At 40.8% G+C, this 14412-nt stretch overlaps 1 protein-coding gene across 2 annotated transcripts in view; it reads right to left on the bottom strand.

The window, feature by feature from the left end:
* Window positions 1-11752: 11752 nt before the first annotated feature.
* Nup37 (nucleoporin 37) overlaps window positions 11753-14412 on the bottom strand; it is a 34242-nt gene continuing 31582 nt past the window's right edge. For both annotated transcript variants that reach the window (XM_060377872.1, XM_060377871.1), the window contains exons 9-10: window positions 12927-13020; window positions 11753-12011 (exon numbers count right to left, since the gene is read on the bottom strand). In XM_060377872.1, the coding sequence (XP_060233855.1) occupies window positions 11898-12011; window positions 12927-13020 (208 nt within the window). In that variant the 3' untranslated portion in view covers window positions 11753-11897. The remainder of the gene's footprint in view (window positions 12012-12926; window positions 13021-14412) is intronic.

Here is a 14412-nt window from a genome sequence, read left to right as displayed (position 1 = left end):
ACGGGGAAACTTAAACGAGTGTGTTTAAAAATATAAGGTGCTTTGAGGGGTACAGTGTGGCAAGGACTTTAGGTTTTTTCCCTGAGTGAGATGAGAAACCATGGAAGGATATGGAGAAAGAACATTATTGGAGCCACTGGGGAGCTTTAAGTAGGGGAGTCATGTGGAGGAAATCTCATTATAGGTCAAACATTCTACTTGGCACATGTGAAGAGTATGTGTTGGGCCAGAGATGGCTCAGTGGTTAAGAGCACTGAGTCTGCTCTTCCGAGATGTCCTGAGTTCAATTGTGGCAACCACATGGTGGCTCACAACCATCTATAGTGTGATCTGGTGCCCTCTTCTGGCATGCAGGTGTACATGCAGATAGAGCACTCATACACATAAAACAAATAATTTTTTATTTTAATTTTTATTAATTACACTTTATTTACTTTGTATCTCCCATAAACCCCTCCCTTTTCCCCTCCCCATCCCACCTTCACTCCCCCTTCTCCACGCATGCCCCTCCCCAAGTCCACTGATAGGGGAGGACTTCCTCTCCTTGCTTCTGATCCTAGTCTATCAGATCTCATCAGGAGTGGCTGCATTGTCTTCCTCTGTGGTCTGGTAAGGCTGCTCCCCTCTCAGGGTGAGGTGATTAACGAGCAGGCCAATCAGTTCATGTCAGAGGCAGTCCCTGTTCCCATTATTGTGGAACCCACTTGGACACTGAACTGCCATAGGCTACATCTGTGCAGGGATTCTAGGTTATCTTCATGCATGGTCCTTGGTTGGAGTATGAGTCTCAGGAAGGACCCCTGTGCTCAGATTTTTTTGTTCTGTTGCTCTCCTTGTGGAGTTCCTGTCCTCTCCAGATCTTACTATTTCCCACTTCTTTCCTAAGATTCCATGCACTCTGCTCAACAGTTGGCCCTAAGTCTCAGCATCTGCATTGATAGTCTGCAGGGCAGAGCCTTTCAGAGGCCCTCTGTGACAGGCTCCTATTTTGTTTCCTGTTTTCTTCTTCTTCTGATGTCCATCCTCTTTGCCTTTTGGGATGGGGATTAGCATTTTAGCCAGAGTCCTTCCTCTTGATTAGTTTCTTTAGGTGTACAGATTTTAGTAGGTTTATCCTATATTATGTGTCTATATGAGTGAGTATATACCATGTGTGTCTTTCTGCTTCTGGGACACCTCACTCAGGATGATCTTTTCCAGATCCCACCATTTACCTGCAAATGGTCAAAATGATTTCCTTTTTTTTTTCATTGCTGAGTAATATTCCATTGTGTAGAAGTACCATAATTTCTGTATCCATTCTTCAGTTGAGGGGCATCTGGGTTGTTTCCAGCTTCTGGCTATTACAAATAAAGCTTCTACAAACAGGGTTGAGCAAATGTCCTTACTGTGTACTTGAGCCTCTTTTGGATATGTGCCTAGGAGTGGTATAGCTGAATCTTGAGGAAGCACTATTCCTACTTGTCTGAGAAAGTGCCAGATTGATTTCCAGAGTGGTTGTACAAGTTTACATTCCCACCAACAGTGGAGGAGGGTTCCCCTTTCTCCACAACCTCTCCAGCATGTGTTGTCACTTGAGTTTTTGATCTTGGCCATTCTTATGGGTGTAAGGTGAAATCTCAGCGTTGTTTTGATTTGCATTTCCCTGATGGCTAATGACGTTGAGCATTTCTTTAAGTGTTTCTCTGCCATCAAGTAATCTGATTAAAAAATGGGGAACAGAGCTAAACAGAGAATTCTCCATAGAATAATTTTTTTTAAGAGTGTCTTGTTAGGTAGGCAAGCTTGGAAAAGTGCTAAAGTAGGCTATGAGGCTGTACTACGTAGTAGTAAGAGGCTACTCTAGCCTCTGGTATATCTGATCATCCAAGTCCTATATTCTCCTACTCCTCAGCTGCTCTTGAGTCTACTGACAACTGTAACCTTCCTTCTATTTAGCAGGTTCTGTCCAGCATTCAGCTGCTTGCTCCCTTCTTTCATCTTACGCTTTATTATGTTAAGTCTGGTTTCTTTCCATGCCTGGAATCGCTTATTGTGGCTCTTTAAACATGATGTCTCCTCTGTCTGGAACTCTCATCTTCATTCCTAACCACTGTCTGGTTAACTTCTGCTCATTCTCACATCACATCTTGGTTTTCAACAGCTTGAATACCACATGCTTGAGTATGATTCTCTTTGTGCAGGGTATAGTGAACAGTTGCCAAAAACTGCATGCTGTCCCTTTTAGTAACCTTGCAGGGATTTCGTTTTGTGACCGGGGGCCTTCCAGACCCAACTCCATCCCCCAGCTTATATTGTCAGCAGGGTCTCACCTGATTTCTGCCTCTCAAGTCTCCGTGCAGGAGAATTCTCTTCTTTCTCCACCTGCCACTCTCCATCCATAGCTTCGTGCTTGCCTGGGCTTCCCTGTACCAGCCTCTCTAGAACTTGTCTTATTAAGGTCATCTTGTCATTGTTTCTCAGGACTCCCATGGAAATATTTGATTTTTGCTTTATTTGGTTGTTTATTGTCATGGCTTTGAAAGGTTTCCTTACAACTTCCCATCTTCCAACCACCAGCGGAAGTCTTTGCACTCCGTCCTTAGTTTCTCTGGTCTGCCACCCTTCTGGATAAATACCAACTCTGCTCAATCTTGTATTAGTACATACTGTATTGGCCTGTTTGCTTAGATACCATTCGGCACCACATTATGGCTGAGACTGCAAACCCTTAATAAGTACATGTTGGATGACATTTAGACCTAATGATCTTTATGCTTACACATCCTTATTTTCCACAAACTCCCAACTTAGGTATAACTCTTGGTACTCAATCAGCTTAAGCCACATCTCCATTTGTCAGCCTATTCTGTCTCCCCAGAGCCAAGATAGCCTCCCAGTCAGAAGAGGGAAAATTAGAGAATGAAAAAACACTACTACCCTCTGCCTACCTATAAGTAAAGTATTTGTGTGTGTACAAAACAGGGTTGTCAATTTATGAACTTCTCAGCTGGTCAGAGAACAGCACAGGTTGTTTGATATATGTCAATCAATATAAATAAATAATGCTGGAAGCTGTGATGTCAAGTCAGCAGAAAGAATGGCTACTTCTTGGATCCTCAGTGAGGATTGCTCATCAGTCATCTATCGTTCCCGATAGCAGTGTCATTCTCATTTCAGTAATGGAATGTCTAGGACTAGTTAAAAAACAAAAACAAAAACAAAAAAAAAAAAAAACAATCCAAAGCTAAAAGCTCTGGTAAGCTACCAGTAATCTTCTGAAATATATGATTTCGGGCCGGTTTTCTCCCACTGGCAAAATAGAAAACACTGCCAGATTTCATTCACTATAGTGAATTTTGGCAATAAACTGAGCAAATTATAATGAACGCTGAGTTTAAGGGTAGAGACTATATCTGTCACTCACATTTATTCACTCAAAATAACAATCTTAAGAATTTTATGCAGTTACTTTTGGTTTTGTAGGTGATTCCTAGAAGATGGCTGAAATTTAATTTTACCTTGGATAAATTCTTAGGTGGGAGAAAGGATGAGAAATAGGGTCCCATTTTTACTTTATTCCATATGTTAAGATGAAAAGTTAGAAGTGCGCAGAACTGGTTCATAATCACAGAAAGAATGAAATGCCTCTTATTCTCATCATCCTCCCTAGGCCCCATTCCTTGAGAGTGATGTAACCCTCTGTTGAGACTTGGTTAAGTGAAGGAATTCCAGTGTAATTACTCCAGTGTGTCTGTTTTAGACCACTCCTGCTAAGTGATCTGGCTTTCCCAAGGCCACTCAGAGCACTAGACCATAAATTTATATCCTGTTGGTAGGAAACTAGCTTCTTCTCTAGAAAGCCAGTCAACTCAAGGGAAGGCACCTAAAGACATTTAATTAGAAAGTCCCCAGCATAACAATACACAGCCCAATGTAATTCTGCAGGCCTTTAAAAAATTCTGCTTGTTTGTTTGTTTAGAGGGCTTTGGAAGAAAAAGCTTATCTCATTTCTACTCATGGGACTTTTATTGAAGGAGATGACTGAGGAATGATACAAAGAAGTTAATGCCATTGAAAGTGTTATTGGTCAGCTGGTTGAGGTCCTTTTGCTCTACTGGATAAGAATTGTAGATAGGTTGAAAGGGATTCCAGTACTGGCTAATCCAGCTGATCACCCAAGGCCTACAGGCTGGACCCAGTGGCTTATAGCTCCTTCTGGCTCTCCACTACCAAGCTAAAGGCTTTTAGCTCTGGGGCTTAAGGACTAGCAGCACTGGCAGGTGTCATCTCTGGCTGCATTGAGCACCAAGCTGAAGTAGGGGATATTTTCTGAGGCTGCTCTCATACAGGCTGTGAATGTCCAGGTACACAGGCATCCTATAACGCTGTAACGGACAAGTGTAGCAGCTCTTGAGGCCAGGATTGTCAAGATTCTTGGTCCTTAGGCTTGGCTATTCCCTGGGACTCTTCCAATAACCAAAGCCTGAAGTGGCCAGTCTTTACTCCTCATCCCTCACTTTCTTTGCTTCTGCCCCACTCACCATGTACTATCACTGCCTTGCTGTTCCCGGGAAACCTCCCTGCCAGCCGTTCTGTGTTACCACTGTCACTGCTGCTGTCCGTTCTTCATTTTGCTAAGGGTGATAATCAAAGGCAGGCAAGAAAAGTCCTCTCTAGAGAAGCCTTGTAAGGGCCTCATGTTGCACATTGTGAGACAGAACAAGAGGTAGTTTTCTGGCCAGCTCAGAAAGTGAGTCCGACAGTGTGCTTCTACAGGTAAGAGGGGGTGTATGCAATAATCACAGAAATGACAGACCAGGCTCGCACCACGCAGGGGCCTTTTCTTGGGCCATTAGGGGCAGTATGTTTCCTCTGCTCTGGGCAGAAAAAGCAAGCCTAGAGTTGACCAAGGGCTTTTTGATGGCAGAAAGCTCTGTACAAAATGTTTAAAACAATTGTGACTGGGACAGGACTTTTAGGGGTATGGTTATGATTTAATAGCAAGCAGCTGTGGTTACTGGCTAGCTTCCTCCAAGTGGCCATTGCTGGCGTGAGGGCAATCCAGCTAGCTGCTTAGCTGACAGTGCTGCTCAAGGCAGCCAAAGCACCAGGGAAGGATCTAACAGTTGTCAGTGAGGGAGTCAAACTTTTCCGGCCTCCAGTACCTTAGCTTACTTAAAGGAGAAGTAAATATTAAAAGGGTGATTATAATAGAGACATCACTAGCAATGCTCTAGCAGCCTACAACAATGTTGTCACAATGTTTAACTCCTCTGGGGAGAGGTAGGCCTTTTACACTTGTCTTAACCAAAAAAAGAAAGCAAGACTCTATGTAATGTGGACACGGGGAAATGCCAGATCTCCTTCAGGAGGCAAGGCAGCACCAGAGCTTTCATGGAAGCCTTTCTCCTGAAGGCAAGGCAGGGCAAACAATTTAGGATCCACTAGTTTAAATAATTTGGGAGATCCTGAATTCAGCATCAGACCCACCCATTTGTTTGGAATAGAAACAAGGTGGCCTCCATCGCCTGTCTTTGCTTAGTTCTGCACACCTTTTATAATATGTAAATCTTCTTTAAAAAAAAAAAAAAAGTCTAGTTTAAAAAGTGTAGCGAATGATGCCCTGGTCAGATGATTTTCATTAATCTCTCCTGGCTTTTTCAGTAAGTGACTCAGAATCTGGACTTCTGAAAGCAGTCAGATTACTTTGAATCACAGCTTCAGATAGTCATTCAGGTGGACCCTAGAAGTTCAGCATCAACATTTCCTCCTGAAGCTTTGTTTCTGGACTTCAAAACAATGTTGGAGTTTTGCTAGAACTGGCAAAAACAAACAAAACAAAACAAAACAAAACCAAAAAACAAAACAAAACAAAACAACCCCCAAAACAGCAAACAAACAAATAGAAACCAAAAACCAAAAACCAACCCAAAATGACTAGGCCAGAAGTTATGAGCACAAGTTCAGGAAATTAGTTCATAATGTTGGCCAGGAGAATCATTCTTCTCTCCTGTGTTGACTTCTGCTTTTTATTTTTTTTCAGTGTTGGGGACCAAAACGTAGGGCCTTCCATGTGCTAGAAAATGCTCTACAACTGAGCTATTTCCTGAAGTTGAGAAGCAAACACGAACACACATGCTCACACACACACACACACACACACACACACACACACACACACACACACACACAGAGAGAGAGTTAGAGACAGAGAATGTGGCAAGACACCTACCAGTCACTGGATAAAAGTGTGCACATTGCTGAGGAAATAGCCATATTAAAAAGAAACGGGTAAATATATGTAGGTATACTGGTTAACAATATCAGTATTTCCAGCCAAGCCCAGTATTTCTCACCTTTGTTTTCTAGGCTAGAGTCCACTAGTTTTCCTGACTTATCCTGCTTTAAAAAGCCTTGTCTCTGTGGCAGGAGTGGTTCAAGTCTCCTGGCTTTCATCTTAATACAAGAAGAAATCTCAGAACCACAGAAAAGCCACAAAGAAGAAAGACCCACCTGAATGCAGTAACATTAGGAACTTAACTTTCACCAGATCTCTGAATAAGGGCTCTAAATGCCACCATGTCTGAAGACTAAAGCCTTGAATGGCAGACTTATTTCCCCTTTCTATTATGAAATTTTGGGGGTAGGAGGTAGTAGGACACATTCAATCAATGTCTTCTAGAAATATGTAAGCAAATCTGATTTGGGGTGTCTGTTCCAGTACCCTAAGAAATTGTTTTTAAGATTTTAATAGTGATAATACGAAATTATTTGTGTTCTAGGTATTTTCCATCAGCAGGTTTAAAGAGCAATGATCCAAGGTCTTGCTAAGAGTATATATGCACAGAACATATCTTAGGATTGTATCATCTAGGTGGCATGATTCAGAAAGGACTCAGCAAATACTTGACAATTTCAGAACTGCTCCTCAGACATAAGCATGCTGCATTTGTCAGGCAAATGCAGGAGGTGACGAGACCTTGGAAGCAGAAGTACACATGATTTGCTAAAAATCAAGTACCAGGAAACTTTTTAAAAAGATTTTATTTATTTATTTTATGCATGCATGCTTTATCTGTATGTAAGCCTCCAGGCCAGAAGGCATCAGATTCCAGTATACATAGTTTTGAGCATTCCTGGGAATTGAACTCAGGACCTCTGGAAAAGCAGACAGTGCTCTTATTCACTGAGCCATCTCTCCAGTCCCAGGAAACTTTTAATAGATAAATAGAACTCCACATATTTCAGGTGAGGGATACTTCCACAGATGTTCTCCAGCAACAGGCAATTTGGAGAGATACATAGTTGAGCACTTATAGCATAGCTTGCACTAGTGTTTATATATAAGGAGAATGACCCACAAAATTTGGCAAAGTAAATAAAGCACCAGAGTCTAAATATTATTGAAAAATATCATTTTCCTTGTATGGTGGATATTAAGTGAGATACAGTACAGTATTTGTAATAAAATACACCTGTTCTATTTTAATGAGCAGTCACTTCATTTTCACTAGGATTAGTGAAAGAAAGACCAAAGAATTAACATGAAGTTCACTAAAAAGTAACTTATTTTGGTTTGATTTAAACTTGATGTGAACTAAAAAAAGTAATTTCTCAAGATCAATCTAAGCAGAAACAAACCAAAATGGACTAATCTGGTTGCCTTCTACTTTCTTATTACTGTGGTAAAGACTCTGGCTTCCTTTAGAGACTGTCTGAGACCTTATTCCCTTTGTACACGGTCTCAGAAGTAGAGATTTCCTAAAACAGTATTAGAAAGCTCTTACTTGAGATGGTTGCAAAGATTAACCTTTATTTTGGCCAGAGTCTAATCTTGTCTGGATTTTACTCAATGATAGGACAACAGCTGTGTTTATAAGAAAGATCAAAGTTGTGTAGTTAACCACTATCATAAGGAAAGAAGCCAGAGGCTTTGTCTTTTATTACATAGAAATAGAGACAATAAAGCACTCTAAATGCAGATGGTAGAAATTCTTATTTTATAAACAATACATCTATTGAGTTATGCTAAAGGTCAAGAAGGTCAAGTTATGCAAAGGTCAAGAAACCTGGTAGCCTTCATTTTGTTCACTATTCATTGTACATATAGAGTTTATAAGCTTACATAAGTGTTATGAGCTCCAAGGTCTTTGGTCAAAAATTACCCCAGAATACAAAGAATGACAGGACAAAGGCATAGATGGAAGTAAGTTGATCCAAAGAAATTTCCAGACAAAATGTCACCTGTTCCTACTCAGCGTGGCAATTGCTTTACCAGGTTAGTTACAGAGCGGCTGAAAGGCCAGAAAGTAGATTAGTACTTTCGTCTTCCATAAAGGCTGTAACCACGTGTGCAATAGACACTGCCCATGTTGAACACGGCAGTCAGCACATCATAAAACATGAATTTTCCCTTTCATAAAATGAGATCAAGGCGATAGTTTAATGCTTTATTGTATTACTGTGCTTAGGTAATAAATGTTCATTATAAAGTCATGCTAATTAAAAAAGTCTGGGTCTTTATCTAACAAAAGCCCTAATACTAGGCATGAGAAGCTTTCCTTTGAGTTGTTAGTGAGTGTTGTCTAGAGATTGTCCAAATATTATAGGCTATTACAATTGCCCACCAGAGGTGGGAGGTAAGTCCTTATTGCTGAAAACAACATGCACTTTTAACACAGGGCCCAGACGACCTGAGGGGACCAGCTTTCATGGTACCAGGAGGTGCTATACAAGCTTCAAAAGGAGGGGAGCAACTGACTGTCTTGCCCAGCTATGATGCCTATAAACCATCATGACCAGAAATGGCATGTTAACCTTAAGGGTACAGTAGTGACATACATACCTTGGTGGTAATCAACAGTTCTCTAACAGATCTGTTCAACAAGAGGGAAATCATGACTAGTACTGGAAATCCGGCCAATTATTTAGGGCTAGTAAAATCATGGACCCTGGAGAAGAACTCACAAATAAAACATTACTAAACCAGTATAATCCCCATTACCTTCTAAATATTTGTTCTTCTACCCACAGATAAGTGTAGTTCCAACCTCTCATCAATGAAACTGCTCTTAGCAACAGATGGAATTCATTACTGAAACCCATAATCAAAATGCATAGTTGTGGAACCTAGTTCCAACTGATACATTTAGAACACAATTGCTACACCTAAGATCAGGGGAGGATTATGGAAGAGCAGGTAGAAAATTGTGAGAGGATCCCCAAGGAGTTTGCTGTGAGATTATGACTCCTTGTAATTTCAGAAGCTGCATCTAGCTTTCAGAAGCTACTAATGTGACTGCCTAAACATGAGCTAGATAAGGACACAAAGAGTCATGTCAAAGTTGACAAAGAGAAAGCCCAGGAGGCCTCAACCCTGCATAAAGAACTAGAGGCAATTAATGAATGCTTATGGTGGGAAAAACAGTCTTCACCAGGGAAGAAGGCCAACTGATTATCCAATACTAAATGGTTTGCCCTGAAAACGTATATACAAGTAACATTATCCAGACTGAGCAGGTTGTATTAGGTGTTTAAGAATGAAAAAGGAGGCCAAAATTTGGAAGAGAGCAGGGGTGTGGAATGGGTACATGAGAGGGCTCGGAGGGAGAAAAGAAAACTAAGCCTGTGTCGCAGGGTTTCAGATCTTTAAATGCACAATTACATTTAAAGATATAGATGCTTTTGAATCAGCAAGGTGTACTATTAAAGAAACTGCTTGGCCCTGCCCTGTTACTGAGCACTAGAGACACTGGAGTAGAATGCAGCTTCTAAGGACTCAACTGAGCTCCTGTAATGGAAACTGAAGACATAAGCAATCAAAACAGCCATTTCCACCTGAAAGCATACTTCTGCTTAGAGCAAAGGTACCACTGGCTGTGTCAAATTGAGTTAACTTTTGAACTATAGAAAATGATGAAAATAGTCTGGAATAGTTCTTTTCTTAGAACTATTAAAAGTAGCTTGAGGCATAATAATGTCTTATAACTCCCTCAGCATTTCTGGGATAAAATCTGGTTCTGGACAAATTAGAAGCAACAACAACCACCAAGTCACATATGTACAAAACAAATTTCATTTTTTTCTCTACTGACATCAAATTTTTCCTTTTTTTCTTGATTTATTCTTAGCACAGTTTATTCACTTTGTATCCTGCTGTAGCCCACTGCTTCATCTCCTCCCAGTCCCACCCTCCCTCCCTCTTTTCTCCTTGTGCCCCTCCCCTAGTCCACTGATAGGAGAAGTCCTCCTCCCTACTCCTGACCCTATCCTATCAGGTCCCATCAGAACTGGCTGCATCCTTTCTTTGTGGCCTGGCAGGGCTGACCCCCGACTCCAACCCCCCAGGGGGAAGTGATGAAAGAGCTGTACTGACATGAAATTTAAAACAGCCATGGGAACATATCTAGCTCAGTGTCAAAAATTATCAAAGTAAGAAACAAACACAAGTATATCATTCTGTGTTTTGGCACGAGGGAGACACTGAAATTTCTGAACAGCCAGATCATGAAAAGGAGACATTATGACCCTATCATCTTGAAAGAATAGGATTAGTTCTGACATGCTGCAGATTTGTGAGATCCCGACTTTATTTAACAGTGTCAAACAATGCAAGTCCTAACATATAAGCACATATTTTTTTTTTCTTTCTATGATGTTTGTGAGTGAAGCCATCTTGAGGGAAATGTCAACAGAAGGAAAACCTTCTTAGACATATTTATAAACAAACAGAAAACTAAACCCAGGAAACACACAATATCAGAACCCAAGTTTTTTTTTTTTTTTTTACCAAGAAACAAGAGTAATGACTAACAACTCCCATGAGCATTTCTCCAAGTTGTAGTCTGCCTTTTCCATCCATCCACCCACCCACAGAAAAGGTTTGACTCTATCACAGGCTGGATTATGACTTCTGTTTTAGTTTAATGGAAACACCTTCCCTTCTTTATTTTCTCTCTCTTTTTACCAAGACAGGATTTCTCTGGGTAGCCCTGGATGTCCTGGAACTCACACTGTAGACCAGACTGGCCTCAAACTCATAGATGCGCCTGCCTCTGCCTCTGCCTCCCAAACCCTGGGATCTAAAGGTGTGCGCCACCACTGTCCAGCCAGAAACACATTTTAAAGAACAGGTTTACTAAGGAAAGAGTGCCATGATACCACTGCAAAGAATACAAATGAGCATAACAGGTGAGAAGCTGGGAAGTGTCCTGTGACCTATGTGTGACTAGGGGTAAGAGTGAACTATTCTTTCAACTGAGAGGTGAAGGAATCCCTCTTATTTCTTGAAAATGTTTTATTATATAGTAATATTTAATTTACCATTGGAAACAGCATTTTCTTCCCTTTTCGGTTAATACCTCCAGTCTCTTTTTGGCAAAACTGCATTTAAACATCTATAAGTTATCTTTCCTCAAGATAGTTACCTTTAATAAGCAGATGGCAGTTATACGAAATGATTCCATCAGACACATAGGTCCCAACTTCAGCATACTTGTGTCCCAAACTCGATCCCTACACACAATGAACTTTGTTTTTACATCACTCCATAAGACTAAGATGACAATTTTCAAATATGGTGTCCAGTTGCTTAACTTCTGGGTTCTCACTGGTTTTATCTCTGACAATCAGGAGAAGTATATACACTCAAAGTGTAGAGGCTAGGATATATAGCTGTTAAGCAGATTATTCAACCCTTACAAGATGTTTAAAGGTATTTGGGCATATGTACACAGACATTTGGTACACAACAAAGTACAACAGTCAAATGTTTTTCAAGGAGTCTATCATTTTATTTGTCAGAAAAGACAACAGAGGCATTTCTAGATTTACAGTATATTTGATATAAAAATAAGGATTTCTCCAAAATATATAAAATACAAATACAAATGTAAGATCAAAAATACAGAGGAAAATCATATTTCTGTCACCCAGAACAAGAGCTTGTGATCTCCTCCAACTGCACACAGTGGGAGCGTTCTGTGCCAGGAGAGACCCGATCCGACAGCTATAGAACCAATGAGGATGGGCTGGAAAATATGTGCGGAATTAAGAAGCAGTGAGCCCTCAACTCAAAACAAAACAAACAAACAAACAAAAACCCATTACTTTTCTTTTTAAAGGAATGTATTTTACATTTAAGTGCTTGGTAAGTGTTGATGAAAAACTGTCATTATTTATAGGAAGAGATGTTACTTATTAAACTATTATCTCCTTGAGAAGCAGAGACAGCATCACGGAGGAGATATCTCATCAGTGCAACAAGAGCAGGCAGGAGTTTAAAAGACACTGGAGGTGCTCTCCTGTAAGAAATATGTGCAGGAAACCAACTACAGAGCAGCAGACTCTTTGCCAGCCCCTAGACTACTTTTACAAGTAAGAAATGGGACTAGAAGATGGCTCAGTGGCTCTAGGACCCAGGGTTCAATCCCTAGCCCCATACAGCTGTTCACAGCCACTTCTAATGCCAGTTCTAGGAGGATACAATAACCTCCTTCAACCTCCATGAACACCAGGCATGCATCTGGTGCACTTATAGACATGCAGGCAAGACATTCATACACATAAAATAAAGAAATGTATTGAAAAACTATGTTTGTAGGAGAAGCATAATAATGATGAATTACACATTATCCATTGGTACAGTCCAGAATCAAAAATTTCTGCAGTCTACACAAACCAAGAAAGCAAAATTAATATACTTAAATGAAAGTTAAAATGCAGATGAAACAGATGAAATATAATTTTTACATTAATTTTGAGAAAAAAATAATCTATTGCTACTGGTGATTAAAACATTAAAAGAAAAAAATCTTTCAGTTCTGATAGCAGACATAAATATTTTTAGTTAGTAACTGTAAATTTGGGAGCTATGGATAGAAAAGTCAAAAACCCAGTTTAAAAAAACAACTACCCATGAAGGCCATGAAACATTTTTGTATTACCTGAGAGTGTCCTAAATGATGAATCTGAAACTGAGTTGCCATTTTGCCAGGATATCCAGTGGTTGCAAACAAGTTTTCACTGATGGCAGACCACCTAGGAAGTGAGAGAAAAAGTATAAGAGTAAGCACTGCCCTGCAGGTGACAGGAAGTTCTTCTAAAACAGTCCAGACCTTTCTGTACAAAAGCAGTCATTTCATGCTCCTAAAGCTGTTAACATGACTTTCCAAGTAGAGCTCCAGTTTATTTAGCTATGAATATTTTCTCGTTCTGTACATGAAAGGCTCACTCCTGAACTATGTTCTAAAAAAAGTTATGCAAGGTTAACGTAAGTCGCTATGGATGGAGACACAAGGCCATGTATGAAGATTCTGAAGATCAAAGCAGTTGTGAACTGCCATGTGGGTACTGAGATCAAACCTAGATTGTAGTGGGAGTTTTGATGTCTTTAAAACTCAGTTATGATTTGTAAACATATTTTTGTTTTAATCCTAGGTGTGGGATATGGCCCCGCCTCGGACTGTTTACAGCAGCAGAATATTTTCCTCGTGCAGGCTCTGATAGGGGTGTGATCTTTGCCAGCTGCAGAGTTTAATTCTGAGGACTTTGAGAGGGAAAAAGTGCCAGAGCCCAAAGAGAGAAAGGGATGGGGAGGGGCTCCAAGAAAGACATGGGCTGCTAGTGCTCCCCTGCTGCCTCTTGGTGGCTGTTGGTGAGGTTTGATGCTCAGATGTAGCCCATGGCAGCTCAGTCTCCAAGTGGGTTCCTAGTAAGGAGAACAGGGACTGTCTCAGACGTGGTTCTTTGATCACCTCCCCCTGACGGGCGAGCAGCCTTATCAGGCCACAGAGGAAGACAACACAGACAATCCTGATGAGACCTGATAGGCTAGGGTCAGATGGAAGGGGAGGATGACCTCCCCTATCAGTGGACTGGGGGAGGGGCATGGGAGGAGAAGAGGGAGGGAGAGAGGGTGGGGTTGGGAGGGGATGAGGAAGGGGGCTACAGCTGGGATACAAAGTGAATAAATTGTAATTAATATAAAAAAATTAAAAAAAAAAAGAAGTTGGAGATATCCTGAAATGAAGATTGACTTGTCCCAAGGAACCCATGACCCTAACCAGGAGGAAGTAGCAAAAGAGAACTATGGCTCCTCTCCCCACTAACCTTCTTTCTCTCCTCCCTGGTATTGGGGTGTTGGAAGGGACTGGGGTGGAGAAAGCAGGTAGAGGCATAAGAAACCTCAATTAAAGTAAATTAAAAAGTATGCCTACACTAGATCCTGTAGAAGAACAGCCAGTGTTAACTGCTGTGCCATCTCTCCAGCCCCATTTATTGACATTTCTTTTAAACTGTGTTTTAGTCACTTGGGATGACATAACCACTTAGAATATTTAAGCCTTCAAGGTACCTCAGCGAATGCCAGTGCACATCCAACAGATGACTAGTACTGTCAGTGTGGTAGAGAAGGCACAAGGAGAAGTCGTT

This window comes from Meriones unguiculatus, chromosome 2 (genome assembly GCF_030254825.1).
Source record: "Meriones unguiculatus strain TT.TT164.6M chromosome 2, Bangor_MerUng_6.1, whole genome shotgun sequence".
Classification (NCBI taxonomy): domain Eukaryota; kingdom Metazoa; phylum Chordata; class Mammalia; order Rodentia; family Muridae; genus Meriones; species Meriones unguiculatus.
This window is presented reverse-complemented; position numbering and strand designations above follow the sequence as displayed.